The 24,062-nt window shown below is 47.8% G+C and overlaps 1 protein-coding gene across 2 annotated transcripts in view; it reads right to left on the reverse strand.

The window, feature by feature from the left end:
• Window positions 1–24,062, reverse strand: part of LOC147712575 (bile acid receptor-like) — a 632,915-nt gene that overhangs the window by 72,588 nt on the left and 536,265 nt on the right. For both annotated transcript variants that reach the window (XM_086923275.1, XM_086923276.1), the window contains one exon: window positions 1,709–1,822. In XM_086923275.1, the coding sequence (XP_086779401.1) occupies window positions 1,709–1,822 (114 nt within the window). The remainder of the gene's footprint in view (window positions 1–1,708; window positions 1,823–24,062) is intronic.

Consider the following 24,062-nt stretch of genomic DNA (forward strand, 5'->3'; position numbering starts at 1 on the left):
CCATGCGACGTACTCATCGGAACCTGCCCCCGCCTTTGCTTTGGATAAACTATTACTGCCCGGTGGCAACTTTAATAGGGCTCTGTACTCAAAGTCACCCTTTCGACTCCTTACAGGCCCGACGAAGTGTGCAGTGCGGGCATGGAGAGATGCTACTGTGGCCACGGGCTGGGGTGGTAAGCTGACGCGTATGACGCCACTGTATGACTCGGATCGGTTGGGTAATCTGTGGAAGACGAAAGGATTTGAGAAATGGGACATGATTGGGATCAGTAAGGTGGGGGATCTGTGGGCACAGGGCGCTGTGAAATCCTTCGAGGTATTGAAACTGGAATACCGGCTAGATGATAGGGAGCACTTCCGGTATATGCAGGTTCGACATGCCTTGTCCTCCGTCTTTCCCTCTGGTACCGATATCCCGCAGTCCTCCCCTTTGGAGGATCGTGTTTTAGACGGCCATGTCCCCGATAGCACTATTTCCTTAATATATAAAAAGCTTGTCAATAACAGGGCTGACCAACTTGAGAAACTTCGTGCTTCCTGGACGGCTGACGGGCTCGAACTCGACGACGAGGACTGGCAGTCAGCTGTATCCTCCCCATAGGAGGTGGCTATCCCGGCTCGGCTTCGTTTTGTCCAGCTGAAGATCCTCCACCGTGTGTATCTGACCGGAAAGCGTCTGGTACGAATGGGTTTGGTTTCGGATGGACGGTGCAGGCGTGGATGTGGTATGGATGGTACCTTCCTTCATGTTCTGTGGGAATGCCCGATGATTGCGGCCTTTTGGTCTAGAGTACATGATGTTATGGGTCGTGTCACCGGGATCCCCCTCCTTCCCGAAGCACGACGTTGCCTGCTCAATGTGTGGGAACCTTCGGATTGCAATGCTGCCCAGACACTTTGGGTTACGTTGGGCAACATGGTCGCTAAGAGAGATATAGCGCAGCTCTGGGGCTCCCCTAGATTACCATTGCTCAGTGCCTGGAAAGAGAACATGGACTGGTGCATGTTCCGAGAAAAAACTGTATATGAGGCACGGGGGCGTCCCAAGAAATGGTCCAGGTTCTGGGCCCAGTGGAATTCGTACCGCAGAGACATTTGCTCCCCCCCACTTGACTATGAGGTTCCTCTCCCCTCTTCTCCATGATTGACGTTCAGTTTCCAATTTCCAGTATAGCCTTTGCTTTCTCCCTCATGCTCGCCCCCCCTCGCCATATGCGTTCCTTTATTTATTAGTGTTCTTTCCCCCCCTCCCCCCCCTCCTGCGACCCTTGCCAGTATGATACCATGTGTTTGTGTGTGGTTGTTCTTTTCGACAAAATCATAAAATTAAACCTTTTTTTCATCCTATTTGATATGGTGCTATGTTCCATTTAACAATGTAGACTCGAGAGATTGCTTTAACAACGTACTGTCTCCAAATTTCCTTTTCAACCATCCGTTTATGTCATAGCGGCCGGCCCCGCGGGGTTGTAGGCAGACGCTGTGTATTGTGCATTTATAAATAAAGGTTTTCAAAAAAAATAAATAAATAAATAAATAATGCATTGCCATTATCTGATATAAGGGAACTCAGTTTACCTACCTTTGGAGGATGAAAGGCGGAGTTTACAGTGCCGCGATTTTAACGGTGCTTAACACAACATGTAATCAATCCCTCAGTATTCAAAATGGATCAACGTGCTGGATAACGAAAACAAAAATGTACCTGAAAAAAACACAGTGGTTGCTGCAAGTAGAGCATATTCGGTCTCAGTCACACGAAGCTCCCCCATGCTTCTGTAAAAGTTAAATAGTGGCGTAATGAACTCTTCCATGATGTCTGCAATGAAAAAGAGAGTACTTAGTTTGTGAATTTTTGATGTTTTGTTATTTCTATACTGTACAGTCAGAAATTGTTCTGTTGCCACAATAAAAGAAGACGTTTATATTTATTAACAAAAAATTAAAAATACAAATTGCTGACATGAAATATATTTAATAATGAAATTTTTAAAGAATTCAAACATTTAATTAACACGCTCCTGTATCCGGGCGCCTGCTTAGTCTCAATTTTCACCTTGCCACCTAGAGAACGAATCAGAAACTGTGCCAATAGCTGTTTAGAAATTCAGGGCCCGATTCACAGAACTAACTTGAGACAAAATCCTAAACTTACTAACATTTTGGTATTCACAGAAGGCACTTACTCATTTCGGTATTCACAGAAGTTAGGAGTCCTAACTTTAGGACTCCTAAATGCCTTCTGTGAATACTGAAAGTCTTAAAGTTAGGATTTTTCTCAGTTTAGGAGTAGTAAAGTTAGGACTCCTAACTTTACTACTCCTAAACTGGGAAAAATCCTAACTTTAAGACTTTCGATATTCACAGAAGGCATTTAGGAGTCCTAAAGTTAGGACTCTTAACTTCTGTGAATAGCAAAATGAGTAAGTGCCTTCTGTGAATACCAAAATGGTAGTAAGTTTAGGATTTTGTCTTAAGTTAGTTCTGTGAATTGGACCCTCAGAGATTGTCTGTATTCACTCTTAGTTACTAGGGCCTAGTCATTGTTTTTTCTTCCATCTTAGTCTCCTTTATTTGTTATTACAGTGGTAGCACTGACGAAAAACTACTTGCACATCCTATTGCAAGTGTGCACATTAGTATGGAGAGAAACTGGTACCACGTCAACCAACATTAGATCTGAACTAATAAAATAAGGGTGCTCTAAACAAACGGAAACACCCTACTAATTCGTGTGTTGTGTGTGGGATCCCTAAAAATTAAGGGTTCACTCTAACCACGAGTAAAAGGTAAGTTAGCTTCATCCCATTTGATCGCACTTACGTAGCAGCCACGGCCAGCAGTGGGAGTACCTGCAGGGCGGTGACGTGGGGAGGGGGAAGGGCAGGTTGGGGGGTAGTAATGTATGGATTAGGGAGTTTTACAGGTAAGTAAGCATTTAAATAAATAAAACGAATTTCATTGTGTGCACTGCATCGCATTTGGGGATGCAGTGCACTCAACAAAATCTACCCAGCGATGATCCTCTGCGAATACTATGGCCCCATATGGCTTGGAGATTCCATGATTTCAAGACGCAAGCGGTGCTCTTTCCACTTTACTTGTATGACGAGTGCAAAATGACGGATTCAAAGACCAGGGGTTTCTCTTCCTGCCCGGCATTGCTCCTGCGTGGAATACCATCGCTGGGTAGAGTTATTATACCACAATCAAGTCAGAAAGGTGCATTGGTTGGCATCAATAACTACGCAGTATTAAACAAGAGCACCGTCGGGGGACGAGTACTTGTCACACCGACAGAGCTGATTCCTACAATTCCCTAACCACCATATGCCCGGCTGGGCATAAGAGAAGGCTGTTTCCCCCGTCCCACACAGTCCTGAGGAAGACCCGCCTTGACGCCCCAAGTGCGCTTCCAGAGGGTCGAAACGTCGACGTACAATATAGTGGACCTACTATAGGATAATCCTTTATTGAATACTGACAAAGGCAGTATACAGTTGAATAGTAGAGAATATAGGCCAAGACAAATCCTCTTTTTATGTCCCATTTGTAAATAATACCTGTACACTTTGTTGGTTACACTTGCGCCGTGAGCACAGAGCACTAAATGTCACGAATTGCATTTATTGATCACTTTTCAGCCTTTTTGTAAATGATGAAAATTTGAAGTATACATGAATGAGTACAATTTATAAAACATTACATGAAGATATAGATGGTTTTGGATTCTGTTTCTTTGAAGGATTTTTTGTTGAAATAATTTTTTAAGTAAAGTGTTTTTTGAATGCTACATATATTTATGAGATAGTGAAAGAAATATGTTGCACCTATATGAACCAACTGTTTGTAAATATTGATTTACTGCCCAGGTTCATAGGGATACTGGGTTAACCCCATTTGATATGGAATTTGTTTTTTTCTGGGCAGGGCTTTGTAATTCAGTGATACAGTTTGTTGTGGGGAAGCGCCAATTGTATCCCCAGGTAGGGGATTGCGTCTGGTGCCCATTGGTTAGGGCAGTGTTCTTCAATCTGTGGGGCGCGACACCTTCCCAGGGGGGGCGTGCACTCCACTTCAATTTGACCTCTGTTCCCTGCCGTCTGTGCAAGTCTCTTGTAGGATTCTGGTATGTCTAAGGGGGAGGGAGTGGAGATCGATGGGGCAGGAGGTGCCCGTTCTTTTGTCATGTTAACTCTCCCAGGAGGGGGTTAATTCACAGAGCTAACAGCTTCAGCTGCAGTGGGAGGCACAGAGTACAGACACGCTATAGGTTTTAGCAGTGGAGACCCCTCGCCTCCCACTGCAGCTGAAGCGTTCCAGCTCCATGAATTAACCCCCTCCTGGGAGAGTTAGCTCTTCCCAGAACGGAGACAAAGTTTCCAGAGTTTGAGTCTCGGCAATGAAGCTGAACATCCTGTGATTCTGGGCAAATCACAATCTCCCTGTGCCTAACAAAACAAGCCAACTATCATGAAACTGTGCTGCTTATATTTAAAATCTCCCAATTCCGAAAGGGGCCCTTTAAACAGTATGACATGAATTGAACATCTGCCAAGAAGTGGACATAATTGTCAAATATTTGTGTGCTCTATTCCTATTGAAATGTTGCTTCCTTGCAAATACATAGTTGCAATTAGCTCTTCTTGTCGGCCTTTTTGATTTGAGAGAAGTAAGGCTCGGCTGCCAGCATATGATGTGAAGAATCGATAAGGTTTTGAGTGCATGTGGTAGTTGCCTGCTTGGAGTTTAAGTGTTACACAGTGAGAGGGTGGGATGCGGATGGTTCAAAGTAGTTCATACTTTGAGGGCGTGTTTGTTTTAAGTGGGAATATTTTTCCCAGCAAGCACGCATGCAAAGCAATTATTATTATTTACTGATCCTACAAGCTTTTTGGACAGATTTGTAGTAGTGCAGATAAATGATGTCCGGTTCCTGTAACGAATTTATATAATGAATTGAATGGATTTTATAGTCATAATCGTGGTATATAAACTGCTTCCTTGTTAAGTGTCGAGCAGTGGCAGGCAGGGAATCAAGGAGACTGCTATCATTTCATGTTCTATATAAAAATGCACATTTAAGCCGTTCCAAGAAGATGTTTCTGGCTCGTTGTGTAACTATTTCAGGAAGCATCTAAAGGCGCCTAATTCGCCTGGATTCTGTCCCTTTATTTTCATGGTATGGACTGCACGTAGGTGGAAGGTTGTCATTTAATATCGAGTCTATATCATCTGCGGGCTGTAAATGCACATATGTATGTGTGAAAACCATTAAAATCAGACCGCTTTGTCCCACTCTGTACATCAGATGTGTTAGCGCCGACTTAGCCCAGTTACCATGTGATTTTTATCGATTTAAGCAAAATTCAGAAACTCTTTGGAGTTTATTGGAGGATATAACAGATATTATTCACTGTAAAATTAGTGGGCGGCTGCTTTGTTACAACAGTGAAAACACATCACTATCTCTGAATATTAGCTGTAAACTATTTTACACTTGCACTTGCGGTATTAAAGACTAAGTTTGTTCGACTGGATGTGGAGCACAACCTGAGGATGGCAGTAGCAAAAATCCAATCACAGATTAACAGTCTCTGTAAAACAGGCACACCTGTCACATTTATGTTGGTGGTGTTATTATCAATTAAATGTCATATGTAAAACAAAGCATCCTAGTAAAAACTATTTGCACACATTTTATCTTGGAAAGTGGTGTTTTGAGCTGAGTAATAAGCCTCTGTCATTTCACCACACCCACCCACTCACAAACCTGCAGTTTACTAAACACTCTTATTGTATTGAATGTTATTCGCTGAATATGCCCGGAATGTGCGCGTGACGGTCGAGTCCAGAAATTTCTGTCAGGTGGTGGGGGGGCCCAACATCTAAAAAAATTCAGCTGGGGAAGCTCAACCTGCAAAAGTTTGAAGACCTCTGGGTTAGGGTATGCTGCTTGTAGGTCTGCTAGCATGGATGCTTTAAGGGGTAGGCTAAGAGCCTGGGATTTCTGAATATTAATTTTAAACCCTGCAGCTTGAGAAAATGCCTCCAACTCAGCCAAAACGGCCGGGAGTGATACCTCGGGGACCTCCAGAGATGCTATGACATCATCTGCATGCAATCTTAGGGTGTCCCTTTCTCCCCCGAAACTTACCTCAGTAATTTGAGCATTATCACGCAATCTTTGAGCCATAGGCTCCATATATAGGACGAAAAGGAGAGGGGAAAGGGGACAACCATGTCTAGTCCCTCTTAGTATTGGGAAGGGACATGAGGTACATCCGTTCACTCTAACCGAAGCTAAGGTTTGGTGTAGCTACTAAAGACCCATTGAATGAATCTGTAGGGTATCCCAAAATGTCCCAGAGTTGCTTTTAGATAGTGACAATGGACCCTATTGAACGCTTTCTCACCGTCGATCGATAGTAGTGTACACTCTGTCTTAAACCTCTGTGCTTTATCCATTATATGGAGTAACCTCTTAGTGTTATCAGCGCATTGGAGGCCGGGGATGAATCCCGCCTGCTCCGGATCTATTAGGCCAGGAAGGAGGAGGGACAGTCTGGTGACCAGGACACTTGTAAATAATTTAAGATCTACATTAAGCAGAGAGATCGGCCTATAAGAGGCACAGAGTCTCTTATCCTAACCAGGCTTGGGAATCAAGATCACCGATGCTGCTAGCATGGTTTGGGGAATCTGTGATGTAGACTGGACAGCATGTACACCCTGGTGAGGACTGGGGCCAGTATATGGGAAAAGGATTTATAAAAAAGGGCTGTAAACCCATCTGGCCGTGGGAATTTTAGCGTTTTCTGTTTGGAGATAGCAGTAATTACCTCTGCTAACTGTATGGGGGTTTCAATATTCTCCGCTTGTTCAGGTGTCAGTTTTGCCATTGTTACCCCTTGCAAATACTAAGCTGGTGCCACTGTAGTGAGATCCTGCACCTCGTAAAGCCCTTTGTAATATTGGCAAAATGTCTCCGCAATCTGATGATTGGACTCCTGTACCTCCCCAGTCGAAGCATGTATTGCAGCTACTCCCGCAAGCTGTCTCTGCATCTGCAGTCTATTAGCTAGCAGTCTCCTACTCCTGTCTCCCCCAGTGTAGAAAATGTGGTGCAGCCTCAGAGCTGTATACTCAGCTCTATCAAGTCTAGTGCTGCCAACAGGATGTGTGCAGCCTCCAGCTGGCGCCAAGCCCTCGGGCCCCTGTCCATATGTGGATGCGCTAATTCTTGTACCTGCGCTTTCAGGAGGTCCCTCCTCTCCCTCTGCCTTTTGTTATCTTGGGCTGCAATTGATATAAATTCTCTCCTGACCACCACCATAGGGTTGCTACTGAGGTTTCGGGGGTGTCGTTCACGTTAGGTAATCCCTTATTGTTTTATCTTTTTGTTCGATCAACTCGGGCGCTGTAAAAGTGTGTCTCTCAGGCACCAAGTGCGTGAAGGGGGGCTAGTGGTTGGCAAGGAGATGTCCATCGATACTGTTGAGTGTTCAGACAGAGCGACGATGAATATCCACCTGCGTGACTTGTGCTCAGCAAGTAATCTATTTTGGCGTATGTTTTATGTGTGTACGAGTAGAATGTATACAGATATCCAGTAAGACTGTGCTTTGTAACTTTAGAAAGTAATCTGGATTGTCCCTGTCTTTGAGCGGACCTGTCTACGGTATTGTCGAATGTCAAGTTCAAGTTTAAGTCCCCCCCCTATAACTAAGAGTTTATCAGTAGATATGCACACCTCTGCTACTGCTGAATGAATGAAGTGTTCCTGTTTATCATTGGGGGAATAAATAGAACCAATGGTTATGGAGTGAGGTCCCACTTGGAAGGAGTATGCCAGTAAACGATCCTGGATGTCGGCTATCTTGGAATCCTGCTTTCCCTTAAATGAGGCTGAGATGAGGATGGCCACTCCCGCAGATTTGGTGGAGAGAGAGGATAATATTTGCAATGGGGAATGCTCTAGAGCGTAGTCTATGTGTGTCCCTTGAGAGGAGATGAGTCTCCTGCAGGAGGCAGATGTGAACACCAGAATTTTCTAGATAGGAAAGTATGGCCAATGTTTTCACCGGGTTGTTGAGCTCTTTAACATTTAGGGTGACCGTTTTAGGAGTTCTCAACATCTATATCCATTTAAAATGTTGCCTAAAGAGTGCGCTACGTGTGATGCACTGAGTGACTGTGCTAATGGGGTAGATCAAAAGTTGTGTGAGGCTGGAAACCCCATACATCGGTGCAGATGGCTGGGACTCGTGGGCATGGGAAAGAGAAACACCCCCAAAAAGCCATAAAAAAACAAACATATAACAATGTACTTAGAAATGTATTATAGTCCTGGGAGGTTAAACTCATGGAAACGGGGTGAAAGCGACTCAGACCGCCCAGCCGCTCCACCTTTCCCAGACCCACTCTCCGATTAGATCCAGTATCATGGGACCACAGTAGCCGGTCTCATCATGGGTGCATTGTGTTCCAGCGTGTATATCCACTCAAGCTGGATCGGTCAAGTCCTTCCCCAGTGACTCCAAGACTGCGTGTCTTTTTTTTGCGATAGTTTCCGGGTCCGGCTGGAGCGGGCCCCGACCAGATCCCACTGTCCTCCATCTGTTCCTTTCATGCCCATCGTTCTGATTAGTCAGCCTTGGTAGACTTGCTGCTGGCTCTTCTGATATGCCCAGGAATTGGTATGCCACCTTAAGTGAGCAAATCTGGTGAGACTTCCCCTCCTATAGGAAGATGAGGCGAAAAGGGTTGCCCCATGAATACAGGATTATGTTAGCTCGGAGGTGCGCTGTGACAGGCCGGAAGGCTTTCCTCTTTAACAATGTGGAGGTCGCCAAATCCTGCAAGAGGGTGATGTGAAGCCCCTAGAACTGTATCAGATAGGAGTCTCTAGTTTTCTGTAGTATCCGCTCCTTCAGTGTAAAGTCATGAACACATGCTAAGATGTCTGCGGGAAGAGCTGGGGATGGTCTCCTGGGCCCCACCAGATGCACCCGGTCCAGCTTGATCCCCATGTCTTCTGGACCCTCCAGTACAGATCCAAAGAAATTCTCCACGTTTGCACTGATGGACTGCCCCTCCATGCAACACACCCCTCACACGAATGTTGTTTCGGCGTGAACGATTCTCAAGATCCTCGGTATATGCCTGGAGGTCAAGGTGTTGTTCTCGTAGACGGATGACTTCTTGTAGTAGCTGTTCCAGCTCTTCATCTCTACTGATGCCTTGCGATTCGATTCCAGCGTATTAACTCGCATCTACTTCTTTCCTGACCTCTTCTAGTTCGTGAACCAAGTCGGCTTTCATTGACTTCAGGTCCTCCCGAAGTGTAGCGAAAAGAGTTGCTATGAAAGCGCATGTGAGGGGGGCCTCTACAACTCCCGAATTTGCTACACTTTGTGTCCCTGCCGTACCCCATCTAGCCGTCCTGAGCAGGAGATCCTTTACAGAGTGGTCCTTTTTCCCCTTAACAGAAGTCATCTTGTGGGTCCTGCTCTGGCTCTCATTCGTCTCAGGAGAGAGGTCTGCTCCCCAGCGATTCAGACACTTTGCTTGGTCAATCCTTTATCTTCCAGTGCCGGCACGTGGACCCCAATTAACACTAGAGGGGGACTGTTAGAAAGGCAGTTTGGTCCCAACCCCCCTATCGACTGGTACTCCCATCATGCCCAAGGCCCTCCAGCACAGGCTGTGACCAACTTAATGTCCCCCTTCTTGAACAGGCCGATTTCTCATGGCTTGGGTCCTGCGTAGCCTATTGATAATGCTATCCAGGCCCTTTATGCCTCAGCCACCGGTAGGTGGTACCAGTCCTCCTTTGTTACCCCAGCTAGCCTTGCCTGAGGATTAAGCCCCCAAAGTTCAGTTTCCAGCGCATTCTTTGATGTGCCTTCTCCTAGCCTTCTCCGTGCCCAAATTGCATGCAAATATTCACAGCCCCCTCACCTTCAGGCACGTATCTAGTTGTGCTGACTGTTATGGGCGCCGGTGCTGTTGTAGGTGAGGCAGACACTCTCTGTAGTCCTCTCTACCAGCAGTTTTTTCCTTGCTCAATTCCTCCTCCTGTATCCGAATCTGACTCAAAGGGGTGCGGCCCCCATGCCCCAGTTCGATTCTGCCACATAATCTTTCGCTGTAATTACGTGTCTCGCAGTCCGCGCCGACCTGCCTAGCGCCAGGCACTGCAAGACCGCCTGCTGTTTCCTTCACTGGTGACCGCGACCTGCGTTTTGGGGCACCTCCACACCCTCACTGGCACTAGATCTCTGTGGGCGTTGGTCTGATCTTGCGGGCCCTTTCTCAGCCTCCCGACCCACCCAAATGCGGTCCACCCGGTGACGGGTCTAACAGCCTGATTCATCAAGCCGAAATCGGCTCACAAAGGGCCAGATTCTGAGAATCTGGCCCTTTGCAAGCGCTATTTTTGCATTTGGGATTCATCATCCCAGATGCAAAAATCGGTAATAGCGATTTCGCTATTTTGCGATGATTTACATTTAAGGAATCTCTATTTGAGATTCCGTAAATGCAATTCATCATCCATTTAAAATTTGCGAATTCGCAATTTCGGCCCACTATTTACCGCGAGGTCAAACCTCGAGGTAAATAGCGAAAACTCAGAAAAATGCTTTTAAAAGCATTTTTCTGAGTTGCATGTTGCACAACACCTGTTTAAATTAGCATTTAAGGGGTGCTACAGGGTGTCCTCTGGACACCCCTGGCACCCTTTAAATCACTATCTTATTTGCGATTAGCTAATTGCTAATCGCAAATAAGGAATACTCCCCATTCATTCCTATGGGCTTTTTGGCCCATATGATTGAATGGGGAGTTATTCCTTATTTGCGATTAGCAATTTGCTAATCGCAAATAAGGAATCAGTAAGAATCGCAAAAAATTTTGTAATTCTTACATGAATCCCGTTTTGCGAGTCTGGAATAGCGATTCCTTATGATTCGCTATTTCAGACTCGCAAAACCTCCCAATGATGAATCAGGCTGTAAATGTAAGTTGCAGAGGCTGGGCGGGCCGGTGCGCAGGCACAGCCTCCAACGGAGACCCAAGCTGCTGCGAACCGCAGTCTCAGGGGGCTCTGGGGCTCACACATCAGCTCTCCTTCGCTATTCCATTCCTCTTAGGCACCTGCAGGCCTTCCGGACCGCAGCTATGGCATGTCTCGCAAGCTGCGCCTACCTGCCTGGCATCAGACACCATGAGACTGCTAGTTGTTTCTTGCTCTGGTGGCCTTTGTTAGTGGTGCAGGGCACCTCCGCACCACTTCCGGCGCCTGCCTTTTATGAGCGTCTGTGCTGTGCTTGTGGGCCCTTCGCCCACCACCGCCTGGTTGTCTCCGTCTCCCGGCCGGCCGAAATGCAATACGCCCGAAGAGCGGCCTCTCTTTGGCCACAGGTGCGGTACGGGCCAGAGACTTCAGCCGCACCAATCCACTGTCCCCGCAGGTCCTGGGACAAGTTCGTCTACCACTCCTCCGCAGCTCTCTACACTCCGGCGCTGCCTCTATGTGGTAGGCCCGGTACTCCGATCAGGCCTGCTCTCCTACACGCACTCCTCACTGCAGATGCCGATTTCTCACCCTTTCAGCCACCTAAGTCGGTCCGCTGGGAGCCCCAAGCCTCAGACCAGCCGGTAAGCTTAATTTCCGGCCCCGCCGGCCCTTTGACTCTAAGCTAGAACAGTGAGCCCGGCTGGTGAGACGGAGTGACAAATAGGCACGTCCTACCTGGTCCCCATCTAGACCATGCCCCCCACCTGACTGATTTAGAGTTGACAGTGATAAATGTTTTTATGCGGTTCATCACCGCCAGTTCTTAGGAGGTAAGGAACACTAAAATAATAATAATAATAATGACCATCACACCATAAAAGATAACTCCCATGGTGTGTTGGAAATTAGGTTCACTTCCCCCCCCCCAAAAAAAACTCCTGCATTGGGTGTTTGTTTTTGAAAAAAGTAAAACATAAAATGTTGGCATGTTTGATGGAGCTGGTTGACAAACTTTTACAACAATCGCTGTGACAGTGGTTCCTGCCAATGTGGACAACTCTAAATTTGGCGCGCAAGATGACCACCGGTATGGCGAGAGTAAAGTATTCTGTCATACCGACAGAATTACCTTTGCCTGCCAAACTATAAATCAACCCCTCAGTTTGTTTGTAATATTGAGTGATTCATTGATTTGCTGCAGTCTTCTTTTATATCATATATTGCAATCCGGTAGAGTGATGCAGTCAGTGCTAGTGTAATTCTTTTAATTTTTTTATTTTTCTTAAGTTTAATTTAATTGGTTTGTTGTAGTTGAACTAGATTTTTTGGCACCATTAGCTTTTTCGTTATTTATTTAATGTATATCAATTCTAATTTGACTCAGTTTTATATGCGTATAAGTTGAATGTAATATTTGTTTTATTTAGAATTATGTTGAGTATATGGTGTTCGATATTTTGGTTTGCGGGATTATTTTTACGTTACCATTATTTTACTATGTATGTCAGATTTTTTTTTTTGCCTACAATATTGTCATATTTTAGATATTTTATTCCACAATATATTTCTTATCAATATTTTTGTGTCCGTTTACATATAGAGTCACAATATTTACCTTTTCATATTTTTGCGCCGATATTTGTGTATGTCGATATTGTTTTTCTCAGTGTAGTGTCATACAACTAATGTTACTGCTATGGTCATTGCTGTTGTGTCTTTTGCAGTACATGCGGTCACTATGGTGGTCCGGGCAGTAGCTATTCCTTTGGTAGCAGGTGTCACTGAATTGTTCCTGCTGTATTTATAATTATTATTGTGCATGTTATTGCTTCTATGTTGGCAACTGTGGGTGATGCTGTTTTTTCTAATTAAGTGGAGGCTCTGTTAAATGCTGTGGTCCTATTGTGGAGGAAGCTGTAGTCACAGCTGTGGTTATAGCTCCTGTGCTTGGTGCTTGTCCCTACCTGTTGTGGCAGCTGCTGTCACTTTTCCGTTTAAAGTTGGTTCACCTCTTTGGGACTTGCTGATATTATAGCTGTGGTCACTGCTGTCCACCTGCTGTACTTCTAGTTGTTGATGCTTCTTTGGTGAGAGCTGTTGCCCCTGTGTTCCTGCTATTTGTGTAGCTCTGGCCCTGCTTTTGCAGCTGTGCTCACTGCTGTGATTTCAGCTGTACTGGTAACCATTGTTACTGTTGTTGTCTCTGCTGTGGGGGCAGTCGTGGTTATGACTGCTGCTATGGCTGTGATTACTGCAAACATGGTTGCTGTGGACCTTGTTGTACTGGTAGCTGTATTTGCTACTTTGGTCCCTGCCATGCGTCCTGTTGTTGTTACTGCTCTGGTGACAGCTGTTGTTGAGCCTGTAGTTCCTGACGTGGTTAAGAATGTTGTTGTTACTGTGGTCTGTTCAATAGCAACTGTGTTCATTGCTGTGGTTTCTGCTGTGCTGGTAGCCGTTGTTGCTGTGGTTGTCTCTGCCTGGTGGCAGCAATAGTTGTGTCTGTTGTTGCTGCTGTGATTTCAGCTAGAGTCAATACTGTGGTTATTGCTGTCTCCCCTACTGTGGTTACAGTAATAGTTGCTGCTTTATCTGCTGTTGTGCTGCCAGGTGTTGCTGCCGTGGTCCCTTTTTTGTGGTTAGAGTAGTGTCGGCTCCTGTTACAGTGGTTCTGCAACAATTTCCAGAGTGGGGGTGCTGTCATCAATGTTACATCAGTGAAGTCATAGGGACTGTGAAAAATCCAAACACCACACAAGGAATAAGTGCAACAAATGAGCCACACACCATTCAGCAGGAGAGCAATAAGGGTGTAGTATGTAGCCAGTGGTGCATTTTGGAGGACATTGGTTTTTTTAAAAACTTTATTGTGCACGTAAATATAGTTACACTACAACCACAGGGGCCGGCCGCTAGACAAGGCAATAGCAATCAACATTCACCACAATTCCATCGCCGGCATCCTAGAGGTACGGCAGCAGTGCTGGATAATGTTCGTAGCAACTCAGGATGGAGCCAGGATACAGTAGTATTTTGTGTTTTATAAGAAGAACAAAGAAAAGAAACGAAACAAGTCTCATGGCAAAAGACATTGAAAATGAAGTTGCACTTGTACGGGGGGAGCCTCAATTGCGAAATAAACAAATTTTGCAAGCAGTGGAGTTGGTCAGGGGGGGACAGTGGGGAGATCAAAAAGCAATAATAAATAAGAATTGGCCAAGGAATGCCAGATCAGGGGGAGAAGGAGGTGTCTGGAGTGTCCTCGAACGGGGGTGTACATGTGTTCCCTCGATAGGTGTTCCACTGACTCCAAATTGCAGTCCACGCACTAGGCTTGCCCCTAGCCAAATACACAGCCTTCTCTCTGAACATACACCAATCCATATTTTCCTTCCATACTGACACGGTGGGCGGCCGTCGGGAACCCCACAGCTGCGCAATATCTCTCTTTGCAATCATGTTTCCAAGGGCTGCCCACCGAGTCTGGGCAACGTTGTAATCATTCGGCTCCCACACATTCAACAAACATCTCCGAGCCTCAGGCAGCAAAGCAATCCCGGTGACACACTCCATCACAGTATGCACTCGATTCCAAAATGCGGCCACCTCCGGGCATTCCCAAATGATATGGAGGAAGGTAGCACTCAATTCACAGCCACACTTGCATAACCCATCCGCAGAAAAACCCATGGAGACCAACCGAGGACCAGTGACATACACACGATGAAGGATCTTAAGCTGGACGAGGCGGAGACGGGCGGGAATGGCCACCTCCTTAGGGGAGGACAGTGCGGACTGCCAGTCTTCATCATCCAGTTCCAGCCCGTCTCCGGTCCAGGCCTCCCTGAGGCGTACGAGGAGATCCGCCCGATTGTTAATCAATTTTTTATATATTAGTGAGATCGTACTATCAGACAGATGACCATCGAGTATACGATCTTCCAACGGGGAGGACTCAGGGATGTTAGGATCGGAGGCGAAGACCGCGGTCAAGGCATGACGAACCTGCGCGTACCTAAAAAACTCCCTGTCACTCAGTTCATATTCAGTCTTCAATGTCTCAAAAGTCTTGACAGCACCCTTAGCCCAAAGGTCACCCACTCTACTAATTCCGATCATGTCCCATTTCTCGTTGTCCAGAGGAATCCCAATCTCTCCGACGCATACAATGGAGTCGCACGTGTCAATCGATCCTTCCAACCCAAAGCAGCAGTTGCGTCACACCAGACTCGCACAGCAATTTTAGTATATCCTGTTAAATTTCTCCCTGCTCCCTTAGAATAGAGCGCCCTGTTGTAATTCCCACCCGGCAACTGATGCGTATCCATTTCAAATGCTGGGTTTGAGCTGGGTGCATACGTCGCGTGATTAATCGCGCTCAATTGGGAGCCCCAGTAATACCGCCTGATATCCGGGAGCGCCATGCCCCCGTCATACCAGGGGAGGGTTAGTTTAGCGAGAGCGATTCTTGCCACCCATCCCAGATAAGCCGCCTCTGTAAGCTTTCCACCTCCCGGAAGTAACTCGCCGGAATGGTGTCGAGCGAGTTCTGAAGTGCATACAAAAACCGTGGCAGGGACATCATTTTAAAGAGCGCGGCACGACCGAGCGGGACTTACATGCCGGTGAGATTTGCGCCCCTGCGTCCAGTCCCCGAGGGACGGCCCTGGGACCTGCCTCTTGCAATCCATAGTATATCCCGGGGGCCCCCTCCGTGCCCGCTCCATTGGTGATGCGATCTCGGCTGACAGAGGCCCTCCGCCATTGACCTTGACCTTGTGCCGACTGGGTATTGCCCTTCGTCCACGCGGCGACCGCAGGCTACTAAAGGAGCATGTCAAAAGCCCGAAGCGTTAAAGTGAAGCCCATAAAGGACATCTTTGGTCGGGCTCAGTCCAATCCGGATTTGGCAACCGCAGCCTCAGAAGCCGAGCCGCCCAAGCAGCATGCAGGCCCTGGAGATGAGCCCATTACAAAGGCCTTTCTGGAGTCGCTTTTCCGCACGTTGCGCGAGGATATCCAGTCGGTAAAGGCAGAGTTTGCTACAGAACTCAACGATGTCCACCACGAGATTGATTCTATTGGGGAGCGCGTAGCCACACTTGAGGGGACCAGTGATTCAATGATAACAGATCTGGCGACACTCCAGCCGGAAGTTATCCGGCTGCAGGACCAGAACATAGATATGCAACTACATCTGGAAGACATCGAGAACCGCTCCCGCAGACATAATATCCGCATCCGGAGGGTGAGGCACACGGATGACACCAAAGACCTGTTTGACTTCACCAGTAGCCTCTTTGGGCACATCTTAGGCGACTCCTATGTGGCGGACGTAGTCTTGGACAGGGCCCATAGAGTGGGACCACCAGGAGGACCCCAAGAACCGCCTGCCGATATCTTGGTGTGTGTGCAGGACTTTAAGACGAAAGAAACCATTCTGTCTAAAGCGAGAACCATGCACCTGATATCCTTCCGGGGCCACTCACCGGTTGCCTATCAGGACTTAGCCTTGATTACGCTGCAAAGGCGCAGACAGTTTCGTCTTGTGACTGACAACCTACGACAACGAGGAATCTCCTATTCTTGGGGGCACCCCTTCCGGCTCATCTTTCGATTTAACGATAAATTGCACCAGCTCCGCTCCCTGACGGACGCCTATCGCCTACTAGACCTGACTCCACCGAGAGAAGAGGAGCCCACGGGCAGCCCGGACGTGAGACCCACTACCTCCCCGTCGGGTTGGCAGCGACAAACCAGGAGGCGACGGCACCGGAAATCACCAGCTTCAGAAATCGCACGAAGTCAACAAGACGCCTTGGCAACTGCTACCGTGGCCCTAGCAAGCGAGAACTCGGATGTCAAATGAAAGTTAAGCGGGAGGGCACCTATAGACTATCTCTGATGCATCTTTGCTGGGGTTGGGCAGGCGACGGGCTGTTGGGCGTTTATCCCACTCTGCGGACGGACCATGCTCCCCACTTGGTTGTTTATTCTGGCCGTCCTGGGACGACAGACTTTGTTCGAACACTCTTTCTGCTCATGGGCTGTTGGGGTTGGGGGTGGGTGGGATTGGATCTGGGGGCGGGTTTTGGCTTGGGGTTGGGAAGGGCTAGGGTGGTCCTTGGAGAGGTTGTGGGGGTTTTCTTTTATTTTTTATTTTTGTGTTGATTGGGTGGGTCCCCCTGTCCACATTTTTCCCTTTTGTTTTAGTCTTGCAGCTATTTGGGAGGCGGCCATCATCCCTTCCAGATACTCACGCCCACGAGTGGGACTTCCAAGCTACCCTTGCCACGCCTTCATGCTAGATGGTACACCAAGGGCTTAAGATTTTAACCCTCAATGTCCGGGGCCTAAATAACCCTATCAAGCGGCGGCAGTCCTGTCCTTTTTGGAGCATTCTGACGCAGACGTTTGCCTCTTTCAGGGAACTCACCTGACATGTAAGGACCAATACAGGTTGAATTCCCGTGCTTTCCCTACTCAGCTATTCTCCTCACTCCCCACCAAGTCTGCGGGGGTTGAGATACTGGTTTCCAGATCATTGTGCGGTAGAATGGTCCAGAGGGAGGCGGAGATCAAGGGCCGTTTGCTCACCTATCGATTCCTAGTGGCAGGTCAGTCCCTCATTATAGGCTCTGTATATGCTCCTAACGATGGACAAGATAGCTTCCTGCACAGAGCACTCACCGATGCCACTGCTACTTCTGAGCGACACATAGTGTTGGGGGGCGACCTGAACCTCGTCTTTCACAACCAGACCAACCGATCCTGCCAACGCACCAGCCCGGTACGGGCCTAGCACGCCTCCAGGAACTAGGCCTGGTTGATCTCTGGCGCCACTTCCACCCAATAGTCGGTGTTACACCTATTACTCAGGGGCCTGCAAGACATACGCTAGACTGGACTATTTCCTGTGCTCCACCTCACTTTTGGCGCTAGCTACAGAGGCTAATATTCTCACAGCGTCTCTATCGGACCATTCCACAGTTACAGCCTCCTTTTTACTCCCACCGACCCCGACACCACAGCGGCACTGGCGCCTGCGAGACCCCCTACTGCACCAGCCATCCGTAGTAGACCAAATTAAGGCCCCCATTGCGCAATTTCTAGCCCACAATGCCAACCCAGGCATGGCGACACAGTGGACTGCCCTGAAGGCGGTGCTGCGGGGAGAATTCATCGCTATATCCGTCGCCGACAACAAAGAGCGGGCTCAATAGACAGCCGAACTCACACAGCGGGTCGTGGAGCAGGAACAGATGAACCTGCGCACAGGGGCAGCCAGGGCATGGCGTCAACTGTGCACGGAGCGGAAGCAGCTGGCTGCATTTGATCAAGATAAAGCCGAATACGCAGCCATCGGGCTATGTCATGCTTACTATGTAGGAGGCAACAAGTGCAGCCACCTCTTAGCCCATAAACCCCGCGAACAACGACAGCGGCATGGGATGCAAGCCATCCGTACGACTATGGGCGAGCTCGTTACTGAAGATGTCGATAATGCAGAAGCCTTCCAGGCCTTCTAAGCTAAGCTTTATGATGGTGACTCCCTCGACGCACGCCAGAGCTTGGAGTATCTGGATGGTGCGCGGCTCTTCCCATCGAACTCAGCCCAGGCTGCGCATCTGGATAGGAAGATTGGGCTAGAGGAGGTCATCGCAGCCATCTCGCGACTCCAGCTTGGGAAGTCCCCTGGCCCTGATGGCACTCTACAGCCTTCTACAAGACCATTTGTCATCCGGTAACCCCCTTGCTTCCGGATCTTTTTAACTCATTCGCTCAACCTGGTGCTATCCCACAGGAGATGCTGGATGCTTCGATCACAGTCATTCCGAAGGCTGGAAAAGACGTCACCAGCTGTAGCATGTACAGGCCGATTTCCCTTCTTAATGTTGATATAAAATTGTACACGAGCATACTGGCGATGAGGTTAGCTCCGTATATGCCACAGCTGGTGGAGCCAGATCAGGCTGGCTTTACCTCACAGCGACAAACTAGCGATAATACAAAACAGGTTCTACATCTTTTAGAGGCGGGGTCGTGCGTGAGAAAGGACTGTATGTTGTTGGCCATAGACGCGGAGAAGGCCTTTGATAGGGTCCACTGGCCCTACCTGGAGCGAGTCTTGCAGCAGTTCGGCTTCGGGGAAGTTCTGTGTACCCGCATTCTTAACTGTTATCGCTCGCCAAACTCCACAGTGCGAGTAAACGGTCAGACATCCCCTGCTTCACTATTGGCCGAGGCACCCCCTAGGGGTGCCCCCCTTCCCCCATTTTATTAGCACTCTATATGGAACCCCTAGCCCAGAGAATCCGGCACCACACCCTCATTGCAGGAATTAAATTCGGGGGGGAGGGATATCCGTAAGATCAGCCTATATGCGGGCGACATTTTTCTCTCCCTTACGGACTCCGTCCAGACCCTTCGAGCCCTTTTTATCGAACTGCACGATTTCGCACAAGCCTCCAGGTTTAGGATCAACGCAGATAAAGGTGGTTGCTCTCAACATCTCCCTTCTGACTCGACTCTTTCTCATATCCAAGAGGAGCACCCTGTTCAGTGGTCGTCCACCACAGTTCCCTATCTGGGAGTGCTCCTGGGCCCAACTGTCCCTGCCACAGTTGACGCGAACTATGCCAAGCTTCGCACACAAATCCGCAGTGAAATTCAGAGATGGAAGCACCATCCCCTCTCATGGCTAGGCAAGATATCTGCAGTTAAAATGACACTCCTCCCCCAGATTCTCTATTTATTCCAGACCCTACACTTACGTCTGCCGGCGGGCTGGATTCAACAGACCCAGTCCGACTGGGCTCAATTCATTTGGCAGGGCCGCAAACCACATTTCAAGCATGACATTGCGGTTCTCCCCCTAGGACCAGGGTGGAGTTGGGGTGCCTGACTTGCAGCAGTACTTCTACGTGGCGCAGCTCAGCTACTTTGTAGAATGGCACCACTTGGAATCTGAAAAGCACTGGCTATTCCAGGACCAGGCAGTGGCGGGCAGGCCTCTACAGGGAATCCCCTTTCTCCCGAAACAATTCAGGCCACCCAACTTATATGCATCCTACATAACCGGTACCATCCTGGAGGCCTGGGACCGCACTGCAATCTAACACGAGCTGACGTCATTTCCTTCCCCAATGACCCCGCTGTTTAATAACCCTGAATTCACTCCCGGACTGAACCCCAAAGCATTTGCGAACTGGCGCCCCTCTCCGTGTCGGTCACTAGGACACCTCTTTAATCTCGAGGGCATCCTCTCCTTTTCGCACCTCAGAGAGGACTATGACATTCCAGAGTCGGACAGGCTGCCTTCGTTACAACTTAGATCACTTCAGCCCCAGATCAGATCTGGCGCACAACAGTTTTGAACTCAATACGAGAAATGGTTAATTACCCGATCCTCCGACAAGAAACTGGTTTCCGACTTATATAAGCATCTCCTTGCGGCGTCCACACACACCCATAACGCCGGCTGGGAACGGGAACTGGGGAGAACTCTTTCCCATAAAGAGTGGAGCGGTATACACTACAGGGCCCGGCACACGGCTTACCAAGCAGGCCTTACCGAAACACTGACCAAAGTAGCCACTTATTGGTATCCTACAGCGGAGCGCCTCCACAGGTTCGACCCTCACATCAGTGGAGCTGTAATAGACTGTACTCATACTGGGCCACAATTCTTGACGATATTGACTCACACCTGGATACCCAACTCCCATGCTTCCCAGCATATATCCTGTTAGTGCTTCCCAACGCACTGATGTACCATTTGAAATCTAGGAGAGGCCGCCTCATAGCCATCGCCCTCGGGCCAGTTATTCAGAACATACTCACACACTGGCGATCCTCTCAGGCCCCTCCTCACTCGGGTTGGCTGCACAGGCTGTGGATGGTGAGGGGTATGGAGAAAATATCTCTCACACAGGCGGGTAGAGGTAGCGAGTTTCCGGAGTTGTGGCGACCCTTCCTGACCCTTCTCACAGGGGAATTCCGGGAACTGAGCTGCCCACAGTATTTACGGCTCCTTCGCTTGGCAGACACGCCAATCCCCGAACAGCGCAGCCCCAGACGCCCTCATTTCTCTAGACCACGCTAGCTTCCATGATACTACCATTGTTATAATTTGTGGACAGGGGGGGTGGGGGCGGGGGAAGGTTTATTGTTTAGATCCACACATGTTTCTGTGGGTTGTTCTTGGTTGACCAGCTCCTAGCAATTACTTGGTAAATCCTATTTGCTGACTTGAGAAGTCTGTATTGCACTGTCCTGAAGGAGCAGGAGGTTCTGTTCACTTTTGTTCTATCTGAAATGCCAATAAAAGATTTAAACCATAAAGAAGGGCCTGATGGGTCAGGGGCGGTAAATGTATTGCTGCGTCTGACAGTTGACAATCAGAGAGCCACTGGGCAACCCACTACAGTTGCGCTGCAATATAGGATTGTTCTAGGTAAGGAAGTGTGAGCGCCCCCTGAGTTGTCGACAAATAGAATTTCAGTAGTGCAACTCTGTTACGAGAGATCCCCCAGATGAGTCCCCTCACCACTCTCTCCAAAATTCTAAAGAAAGCTGGTGGAATCTGTAGAGGAAGGTTGGTGAAGAAGTGTAGAAGCTGTTTGTACGAAAAAGCAGCAGCGGACCTTGAAGTGTCTCACCTAAACTCCAGTTCCAATGAATCAATGTTTCAAGTATATTTTTTCTTTGTGCTGCCAACCCCGACACCAGCTGCTGTTTGGCGTCGCTGTGCTCTCCAGATCAATTAAACAATTTTTTACTGTTCATGGGGGCGCACCAAAATAGAAGTCCAAGAAGAAATAAGTAGAAAAATGTTCTTTATTTATCTTTATCCATTAAAATACACGTCATCAGTAACATGTGTCACGAGTTCAGCCAACGCGTTTCACTCCCTACCAAGGAGTTTCTTCAGGGCTGAAAGAACAATAAAACACAAATATTCCCATCAATTTCCCATCAATTTCCTGCATCTTCAGGTATATACACATTTACCCATTTGATACTACATCGTATGGGGGTTATTTGTATAAGTGCTCTACAAAGAACCCCCATACGATGTAGTATCAAATGGGTAAATGTGTACATACCTGAAGATGCAGGAAATTGATGGGAATATTTGTGTTTTATTGTTCTTTCAGCCCTGAAGAAACTCCTTGGTAGGGAGTGAAACGCGTTGGCTGAACTCGTGACACATGTTACTGATGACGTGTATTTTAATGGATAAAGATAAATAAAGAACATTTTTCTACTTATTTCTTCTTGGACTTCTATTTTGGTGCGCCCCCATGAACAGTAAAAAAAAGTGTAGAAGCTGTGGTAAGACCACCATTTTAAGCAAAGCTACACGATCCATGGTTGCCAGAGGGAGCGTAATCCAGAATGAGATTTGCGAACAAATTGAGATCATCGCTATTCCTAAATACCTTCGAGCAGGTCATCCTGCCAATGATCTATACGAATCCCTCAGTAACGGAAGGAGTTCATTTTCAACTCTATACTGACGTTAAGCATGTATTGTGGATTGGGAAATGTGTCATCAAACGGGTAAAGACAGGGCTTGGCTGCGTCTCTTTTCAGCCCTGAAAGGGTGGCGAATTCCCTTAGAATGTGCTCCACCTCTCCCGGGATTGAATGTACATCTTTAAGGTATAGGAGGAGATCATCTGCATATAGAGAAATGGTATTCTTGCCATCTCTCAATGGGATCCCCCTTTCGCTCCTCTCGTTCGAAATGCTGCTGCCAGTGGCACCACGGTTAGTGAGAACAGTAATGGGGATAGTGGACACCCTGCCTGGTTCCCCGCCGCACTTTACTGGAGCATAGATGTATGGACTTGTCTGTACTTCCTCACTGGTCTTTGTACAGGAACCAAACCATTTTAATGAAGGTTTCCCCGAGCTCATAAAGTGGCAGGACCACAAACTGAAAGTCCCACTCCAGTGTATCGAAGGCCTTCTCTAGGTCTAGAATCAGACAGCTTGAGCGAGGCCATCGGTCCAGTGCATATTTAGTCAGCCTACAAAGCGTCTCAGATTCAGTGAGGTACAAATCAGTTCTGATCATCATGCACCAGATATTAGACCTGCGGTGCTAGCCGATCCTCAAGGAGCTTTGCTAGGATTTTGTAATCAGTATTCAATAGAGTCAGAGGCCTATATAAGCTCAGCTCCATAGGGTCCCTGTCAGGCTTAGAGAGCGAAACCAGCCTTGATTCAGTCATTGATTTAAGGAAGGTGGTGTCTTCCCTAGCGGCGGTGTAGAGTGCTTGGAGGTGCTGTGCCAGTATTCCTGCATATGTTTTAGAATATTCTTTCTCGAGGCCATCTTGGCCAGGGATTTTCCCTGATGACAGTGCTACCTTGACCCCTCTAATCTTATCTTGCTCAATCGGGTCACTTAGTTCTTTGCTCTGTTCTGGTGGGCAGATGTATCAAAGTCAAAAAGGCACTTGTTCGTTCCCTGTCGTGTGGGGTGGTGGTTTCGTATAAAGCTGTGTAATGTTTTGTCATCTCAGCATGTATTTCGTGTTGTGTATACACTATAGGTCCTAGTGTGGTGTGTATGCCGTGTATGGGGTGTTGAGGCTGCTCCTGTCACAGTAACCACCCCAGTAGTCTCCCAGGCCATTCAGATGTCGCCAGTGTGCACGCAGAGTGCGCTGAGTAATGTAATCATCTCAATCGTTCTAACAGGTCTATGTATTCACTGCGCTTCTTATTTAGACATTGAGAGTCTCTTGCGCCTAATGCCACTTGGGTTTTGCATGGTATTAGCTCCTGTTCTATCTTCCCTATCTCTAGGGTCAGATGTCTATGCATATTTCAAATGAGTCCCATACTGTGTCCTCCAATAACCACTTCAATTGCCTCCCATTCGGTAAACTTGCTACACGTGGTACCTGTGTTAATGCTGAAATATTCTGTTGTGGCTGTCTCCAATGAGGCCCGTAATACTGAGTTCTTTAGCGCCGCCGACTGGAGACGCCAAGTACGTACTGGAGGCAGACCAGCTTCC

The sequence above is a fragment of the Lissotriton vulgaris genome, chromosome 5 (genome assembly GCF_964263255.1).
Source record: "Lissotriton vulgaris chromosome 5, aLisVul1.2, whole genome shotgun sequence".
In the NCBI taxonomy this organism is placed as follows: Eukaryota; Metazoa; Chordata; class Amphibia; order Caudata; family Salamandridae; genus Lissotriton; species Lissotriton vulgaris.